General features: G+C 38.7%; 1 protein-coding gene across 3 annotated transcripts in view; it reads right to left on the reverse strand.

Annotated features, from left to right (window-relative positions):
- Window positions 1-9091, reverse strand: part of SYNE2 (spectrin repeat containing nuclear envelope protein 2) — a 277599-nt gene that overhangs the window by 242686 nt on the left and 25822 nt on the right. For all 3 annotated transcript variants that reach the window (XM_007460064.1, XM_007460063.1, XM_007460062.1), the window contains exons 3-6: window positions 8768-8863; window positions 8602-8679; window positions 8420-8512; window positions 3042-3223 (exon numbers count right to left, since the gene is read on the reverse strand). In XM_007460064.1, coding sequence (XP_007460126.1) covers window positions 3042-3223; window positions 8420-8512; window positions 8602-8679; window positions 8768-8863 — 449 coding nt within the window. The remainder of the gene's footprint in view (window positions 1-3041; window positions 3224-8419; window positions 8513-8601; window positions 8680-8767; window positions 8864-9091) is intronic.

A 9091-nucleotide genomic window follows, 5' to 3' on the forward strand; every position in this document is an offset into this window, starting at 1 on the left:
CTCCCAGAGATTCATACACCTAAAGCCTTCTCCTTCAGGTCTCAGCTCAGCGGTCTCTTCCTCAGAAAGGCGTACACACTGCTGTATGTAAAATAGATGACCAACAAGGACCTACTGTATAGCACAGGGAACCATATACTCAATATCTTGTAATAACCTATAATGGAAGAGAATGTAAAAAAAGAATATACATATATATATATATATATATATATATATAACTGAATTACTTTGCTGTACATCTGAAACTAACACAACATTGTAAATCAACTATATTTCAATAAAAATTTTTTAAAAAAAGAAAGACACTCCATGACCAACCTACTATAAGGGCACCCTCTTCCTATCCTTGACATTCTCAACCATATCATAAGTCCTTCCTAACTTTACGGCCAACTATAATTATCATATTTATTCATGTGCCTCTCCCACTAGGGTGCAAGTCCCTTGAAAACAGGGGCCCTTTCTTTCTTGCCCATCATGTTAGACTCACCCACTCTGCAAACAGTGCCTGACATAAAAAGGTGCTTAACATATATATCTCAAACCACTCAATTTGTGTTCAACAAGAGATCACTGAAGATTTTGTAAAAGCATATAGTTGCCTACAAAGTGTGGGAAATACTCGAGAACAACTATAGTTTCCTTTAATATCCCATAAAAACACAAGGAAATTCAATGGACTAATTTAAGTATATATCAAAAGTATACAGGATAAAAGCCACTCAAGAAATAATCTGCTTCAGATGACCTGGGCTTTCCTGGATCCCTTAGGAAAAAAGCCTAAACTATGATTATGACAAACTACATAGTAGGCAGTGATTTTCGTGTCGGTTAACAAACACTTATATGGTGCCCGTTGTGTCCAGAAACTGTTGCAAGTGTTTTTTTTAAAAAAACACAATTCTTGTAGTGCACATAATAACCCTATGAAGTAAGTGTTAAGTATTGTCCACGTTTTATGATTAAGGAAACTTGAACACAACGAGATTAAGTGTCTAAGGCTACCAGTAAGAAAGCGCTGGGAGCCAGAACTCAAAACCTGGTATTCCAGCTTCAGCATGCGCGTGTAAGTACTCAACTAAATTGATGGCTACGGGGTTGGCAGTGGGGCTGAAAGCGGGGCTGGACCCACCAGAGCGCTAAGGGGGCCAGAGCTGGCTCAGGGCCGACCAGCAGGCACCGCGCCCCATACAGCACCAGGCTGGGAACTCAGCTCTGCCCTGAGGGGCCAAAACAAGTGCCACACAGAATGTGCTGCTGCCAGGCGTTGGAGAGGGCGGGGCTGGCTCCAGAGTGACTGGCAGGGTCTAGGCTCATGCAGACATCACAAATGGGGGCCCAATTCATCTCCTTCAGAAATAAAAAAAATACTACATATTTCTTACAACATAGCCTTACATCTGAGCCCTAGAGAATCACAGAATATTCAAACAAAAGTCATCCAGTAATACCACCAATGACAGCCAAAACTAGAATAAACTCCTGACGAAATACTTAAGAATTACCTACTACATCTTAATATGATTAGCATAAGCTCTATAGTTGAAAAATAAGGACGGACATGGGGAAAAGGTAAACCTTGGTAAAATATATGGACTTTAAAAGGGTTTGAAGCATATTTAAGCATAAGTGAAACAAATCTGAATATGATGTAACAATGATTTTCACACATGCTATATTTTGGATTTTAAAAATTTAGGAAACTGAAGTAAAATCATCTCCAGGAAATTCAAGAAAAAGTTCATTTAATATACTTAAAACCTGTAAGATATGCATGTATATTTGTGTCCCCTCACAGAATGCAGAGGATGAATGACAACTACAGAAAGGTAAGGCAGAAATTAACATCTTAGCCTTTCATTAGGAAGCAGTTACTCAGAAGTCCAACATTTGAGAGGGCTTAGCAACATTTTTATGCCTCTGTTTATCTGGACAATGCTATGATGTGACAAAGAACGCCTTTTGAACTCTATAGGTCTTTTTGTGGTGGATCTCCTGCGTCCTAATTCCTTACTTTCCTAAACTCCATCCAAGCAGTTGGCTAAATTGAAAAAGTAAATGTATCCCAAGAGCAGAAAACATTTTCCTATGTAAAAAAGAAATTATAGTGGGAGGAATTGGGAGACTGGGATTGACACATATACATTATTGACACTATGTATAAAACAGACAACTGATGGGAACATACTGTATAGCACAGGGAACTCTACCGAGTGCACTGTGGTAAGCTAAATGGGAGGGAAGTCCAAAAGTGAGGGCATAACTACATGTGTATGGCTGATTCATTCTGCTGTGCATTGGAGGCCAACACAACATTGCAAAGCAACCATACTCCAATAACAATTAATAATAAAAAATAAATTAAAAAAAAGAAATTATAAGCATTAACTTCCCTTTATCATCTCCTTTTTTTAAAACACCTACTCTCTTGTTTGTTTCCTAATTGAGCTACGAGTTTCTAAACAATGGGGACCATGGTCTTTCATGCAGCCCTATAGAGTTCCAAGGGATAATTTTATGAGTTGGCTACTCATTCACTCATTTTTCATTCATCCACTCAACACATTTATGGAGCACCTACCAAGAACACATATTAGGCTAAAATTAAGGGAATACACAGTCAACTAAGATAGCGTCCCGACTTTTAAAGAGCTTCTAGTATGGCAAAACTTTTTGAATCTAAATCCACCTTCCAGATGCATAGGGGAATTGTGCCTAAAGAAAAAGATATTTAAAGACTACTTTATTTGCACACAGTAATAGTCCATCTATACATGGGAGTGGGAGTGAGGTAAGTTACCCAGATGATACCACCTTCTGGTCTTCAAAACCAAGTGTGGCTGAGCTCACAGAGGTCCACATGTGGAAGATTCAGTGTGAGAGGAAGGGAGAGAGTGAGCATTTTCTTTTTATGAGAGGGAAGTGTTCAGGTCGGTGTTACTCCTATTTGGCCTGATTTTCAGACCTGGAGGTCGGTAAGGTTGTGTTGGTGGGTACAGCTGCCCTGTGTGTCTCCTCTGGTGGAGCAAACTACTTACATGGCACATTGCTCCTGAGCCCACTGGAGAAGAGCCTTCTTTGCAGACATCTGCCATCTTTCTTGGACTTTGGAGCATTTCTTAGCTGGAGGACTTGAGGTAGGAGATGAGTCAACCACACTCACACTGTCCAGGGAAGGCTGACTGTAATTGCAAGAAAGAGTCCGGGCAAGCTCCTCAATCTAAGGAAGACATAATAATCGTTAACGTGTATGGAATCACAGGTTAGCAGCATTGAGGCAAAACCTTCAGCCAGAACAAGACCTAAAAATTATCGTATAACAGTGACAGTTTACTCATGATGAAATGAGCACTGCACAAACCTTTGAATAACGGCATTTGCCATCTACACATTGGCTTTTGGGACTTGCTCTCACCCAAGCATATGGCGTTCCACATCAAGGGCAGGCATCTATTCACCCCCCCGCAGCATGCTTATAGAGCACTTCACTGGTGCTCCACCTCTGTCCATCAAAACTGAACTCAGGGGCTTCCCTGGCGGCACAGTGGTTGGGAGTCTGCCTGCCGATGCGGGGGTCACTGGTTCGTGCCCCGGTCCGGGAAGATCCCACATGCCGCGGAGCGGCTGGGCCCGTGAGCCATGGCCGCTGAGCCTGCGCTTACGGAGCCTGTGCTCCACAACGGGAGAGGCCACAACAGTGAGAGGCCCGCGCACCAGAAACAAAACAAAACAAAACATAAAAACAAAACAAAACAAAACAAAAAGATAAATCCAGAAACATAATAGAAGTATTATTGAAAGATGTACACTTCTTTCAATGATTGACAGACTCACCAGATAACCAATAGTTGTAGGTGTGACCAATACAATGAACAAATTTGATCTGGTTGACATACCCCATTGCACCTAAAATGGCAGATTCAACATTCTTTCCCAGTGCATATAGAATATTTACCAAAATTGACCATGCTGAGCCATAAAGCAAGCCACAGCAATTTTGAAGGACTGAAATAATTCAGATTATATTTTCCAACCACACTGAAATTGAGCTAGAAATCAGTACTAGTGAAGATATAACAAACCTCCAAATATTTGGAAATTAAGCCATAGATTGTGATAGAGCCCATGGGTCAAATGAGAAATCATAATGAAAATTTGAAAATATTTTGAACAGAACAAAAATGAAAATGCTATATTCATGGGTTAAAAGATGCATTATTTAAAAGATGTCAGCTTTTTCCAAATGATTCTATACATTCAATCAATCCTCATTAAAATTCCAGCAAGTTACGTGTGTGTAAATTAACAAGTTACTTATAAAATTTGTATGACTATCAAATCAACATGTTATCTACCTTAAGCTTACACAATGGTATATGTCAATTACATCTCAAAAATATATATATACGGAAATACAAAGAGCAAAGAAGCCGAGATAATCTTGAAGAACGAGTTGGACAACCACACTATCAGATATCAAGACTGACTGTACAGCTACAGAAATTAATGTAGTATAGTATTGGTACAAGGATAAATAATGGGACAGAATAGACAATCTGAAAATGGAGCCATACCTATATGACCACTTGATTTATAAAGGTGATACTACAGTGCAGTAGGAAAATGATGGTCTCTTCAATAATTAGTGTTGGATCAACTGGATAGCCATATGGGAAAAAAAATCTTAATTGCCTTAACATAACATACTCAAACAAATCAATTCATTCTTGAAAGATTGTAGAGCTAAAAGTAAACTGTGAAATGATTAAGCTTTTAGAAATGTGCTGTCCAATATGATAGCCACTAGCCACATGTGGCTATTTAAATTTAAATTAAATAAAATTTAAAATTTAGTTCCTCAGTCATACTAGTTACATGTCAAGTGTTCAATAGCCACAAGTAGCTAGTGGCTACTGCTCTGTCCAGTGCAGGTACAGAAAATTTCCATCATTGCAGAAAGTCCTATTGGACAGAACTATTCTAGAAAATAACATAAGAGAGTATCTCCATGGTACTGACAAAGGGAAAGAATTCTTTAAAGGACATAAAAAGTACTAGCCACCAAAAAAAAAAGAAGCTGATAAATGTGAACTACATTAAAATTGTGAATGTCTGTTCATTAAAGATTTGAGAAAGCAAGCCACAGAGTCAGAGAAGATATTTGCAATTTATATATACCCAACAAAGGACTTGTATCCAGAATACATTTTAAAACTTCTATAAATCGTTACACACAACAGCATAGCTAAAATAAAAGTTTTTAAGGCCAAGTATGAGCAAGGATTGGAGCAAGCAACTCTCAAACTCTGGTAACAGTGTAAATCAGAACAAGTTTGAAAAACTGTTTGGCAGTATCTACTAAAGCTGAAATCACGTGCCCTGCAGCCCAGCAGTTCCAGTTCTAGATAAATATGCAACAGAAATAAGGGCTTGTACCACCAAAGGGCATATACAAGAATGTTTTTAGCAGCTTTATTCGTAACAGATTAAAATTGGCAGCAAAAGAAATGTCCGTCAACAGTAGAATGGTAAATAAGTTCTGGTATATTCATATACAGCAATGAAAAGGAAAGACCCACTGATACCTGCCTCAAGAGGATGAATCTCACAGACATGATGTTAAGTGAAATAAGTCAGGTAGAAAGGACTATTATATAGTGTATGCAAAATAATTCAGTTATAATTCTGTTTATATGGAGTTTAAAATGCTAAACTAACCAATGATAAAGATCAAAGTAGCGGTTATCTTTAGGGAAGGAGGGCAGTGACTGGGAGAAAGACCTGAGGGCTCTGGGATGCTGGCAATATTCTATCATCTTATCTTCAGTTAAATGGTGGTTACGTGGATGGGTTTAATTTCCAAAAATTCATCAAGCTCTACATTTAAGATTTGTGCAGTTTTCTCTGTGTGTTGTATACTTTTGACAAAAGTTTATTTACAATATTAAAACAAAACTTTAAATTGACTCTTTTTTTTTTAATTTATTTATTTTTGGCTGTGTTGGGTCTTCCTTGCTGCCTGCAGGCTTTCTCTAGCTGCGGCGAGCAGGGGCTACTCTTCATTTAGGCGTGCAGGCTTCTCATTGCAGTGGCTTCTCTTGGTGTGGAGCACCGGCTCTAGGCACGTGGGCTTCAGTAGTTGTCACATGCGGGTTCAGTAGTTGTGGCTCGCGGGCTCTAGAGCGCAGGCTCAGTAGTTGTGGCGAGTGGGCTTAGTTGCTCCACGGCATGTGGGATCTTCCAGGACCGGGGCTCAAACCCGTGTCCCCTGTGCTGGCAGGCGGATTCTTAACCACTGCACCACCAGGTAAGCCCAAAACAAAACTTTAAAAAGCTACAATTTTGCAAATCTCATGGCCCAAGAATGCCGTTTCTAGGAATTTGGCCCATGAGTATAATTAAGATTATATGCAAAAGTTTTATCTTAAGGGTAGTCTTTTTGGAATTGCTTACAGTCATAAAAAACTGTGAGCATTCTGACTGTCCCTTAAAGAAACAACAGTGCTTTACAACAGAACATCATACTTCCATTAAAATACATATAAATTCAGAGAGATTTTAATTAGAATTGCTTGAAAACAGTAATGGATAGCATGACCCCATTTTGTTTAAGACATAGATGAATGAATATATATATTAATTCCCACTTTATATGTCATGAAGACTGTACACCAAATTAATTGAAGTGATTATCTGTGAGTGGCAGAATTACAGATGACTTTATCTTTTTGTTGTCTACATTGAAATTTCAAATTATATTTCAAATGTCCTAAAAAGTATGGGAAAATATTTAAAATGCCTATGAATTATCAAATTTTAACATTTTAGCACATTTGGTTCATAACTTTTTAAAGAAATAAAACACAAATACACTTTGAGCCTTCTGTCTTTCCCCCTTCAATTCCATTTCCTTCCTTTCCCAAAGGAAGAAAACCAAAATCCTGAATTTAGTTTTCATCATCCTCACATATATTATTCTACTATCGCTACAAATACAGGTATCCAGGAATGATATAAAGTCTCATTTTGTATGTTTGAAATTTTATATAAATCAGTTATGTTATTTTCTAGTTTTCCTAAAATAAGCATTTGTTTCCCATATAATTTTTAAAGTTATTTTTAAAGTAATTATGGAGATAATGAACATGTAACTTTTTTTTTTTTTTTTTTTTTTTTTTTTGGTAGCACGCGGGCCTCTGTTGTGGCCTCTCTCATTGCGGAACACAGGCTCCAGACACGCAGGCTCAGTGGCCATGGCTCATGGGCCCAGCCGCTCCGCGGCATGTGGGATCTTCCCAGACCAGGGCACAAACCCGTGTCCCCTGCATCGGCAGGCAGACTCTCAACCACTGCACCACCAGGGAAGCCCCTGAACATGTAACTTTTTAAGTAGCTACAGAAAATATGCACTAATTCAAAATCCCAGGCCTGAAGAATATATTTATCAGTTGTACGTGTCATAAAGTCAGGACTATAACCTACTTATTCCCTGTTATTTTCTTTCTTTCTTTCTTTCTTTTTTTTTGGCTGCGTTGGGTCTTCATTGCTGCATGCGGGCTTTCTCTAGTTGCAGTGAGCGGGGGCTACTCTTCGTTGCAGTGCATGGGCTTCTCTTTTCAGTGGCTTCTCTTCTTGCAGAGCATGGGCTCTAGGTGTGTGGGCTTTAGTAGTTTCAGCACACGGGCTCAATAGTTGCGGCACACGGGGCCCAGAGTGCAAAGGCTTCATTAGCTGCAGCGTGTCAGGCTCAGCAGTTACAGTGCACGGGCTCTAGAGCACAGGCTCAGTAGTTGTGGTGCACGGGCTTAGTTGCTCCACGGCATGTGGGATCTTCCAGACCAGGGATTGAACCCGTGTCCCCTACACTGGCAGGTGGTACTTAACCACTGTGCCACCAGGGAAGTGCCCCTGTTATTTTCTTACTGTCCCAGCACAAAAGTTAGCACAAAGTAGGTGCTCAAAAATATTTGTGGAATGAAATGAAAGCTATGAGTCAGTCTTGGGACAGAACTAGATGTTGCAGGATTATTAGATTAGACAAGGGACCTCAAAAATAGGGAGATTTAACCAAGTTTAATGGGTTAATTTTCAAGAATTTACTCCAGAAGCTTCCTATTCTCTCTTCTGACAGAGTAAATAAACAATAATAAGCAAAAATTTACCATGGCAAGTTCTATTCAGACTGGTGCTGATACCATGGATATTTCAGGATATCATGATAATGCAGCATTCAATCTTCAATTGAAGAATAACATAAGTGGCAAAGGGTCTGCTATATATTTTCCACCTGACAAGACTTCCAGAGGGTCCTATTTCTGGCAGAAGCTCTAGCATCAAGTCACACTTATTGCATTACACTTATTTCATAGTGTGGTAATTAGAACAGGAATACTTTTCATATCATCAAACTACTTACATGAAAGTGCAGTATAATTGTCCAAATTAGGCCAAGAATAATGGATGGGTTTCCATCTATAATATCGGTAACGTGAATATTTATTAGCTTGATCTGGAAAAAAAAGAAATGCATGTTAAAAGGAGAAAATATTTCACAGCATTTATCTCCCCAATGAATTTTCATGTGAATTTCATACTCACTGATCGGTTTTTTAGGAATCTCAGGGCATGTTCTATATTGCTTCTACACTGGAATGTATTAGATCCTTTATCTCGAGGCTATGAAATTCAAGCAAAATATATTACTCAGAAATGTGAGTTTTTTTTTTAATCCACAAAATTTCTTAATGTTGTTTTAAAAGCTTACCAACTGTTGTCCTGAGAGTACTTCCAGCAGGTCCAGGAGGACATGCCCCTTTTTAATGTCTGCGAATAGGTCCGATACAACTGAGGGAGGCGTGTGCTACAAAAGGTCACAAGAAAAGTAATCATTGAAACTTTGGTCCAAAAACACGATAACTGTTAAGAATCTCATAAATGTGCTTTTGCATCTTTGCAAAAGCTAAGATTCAGTAGTGATTTTCTTCTTAATTAACAGAATGTAGAAAACACACAGAGTTCCACATCAAAACATGATAAGGAAAGTAGTGAACTTATCTCACAGCAAATTTCCAGTAACACAACACTCTTT

Source organism: Lipotes vexillifer, unplaced genomic scaffold, assembly GCF_000442215.2.
Source record: "Lipotes vexillifer unplaced genomic scaffold, Lipotes_vexillifer_v1.1 scaffold672, whole genome shotgun sequence".
In the NCBI taxonomy this organism is placed as follows: Eukaryota; Metazoa; Chordata; class Mammalia; order Artiodactyla; family Lipotidae; genus Lipotes; species Lipotes vexillifer.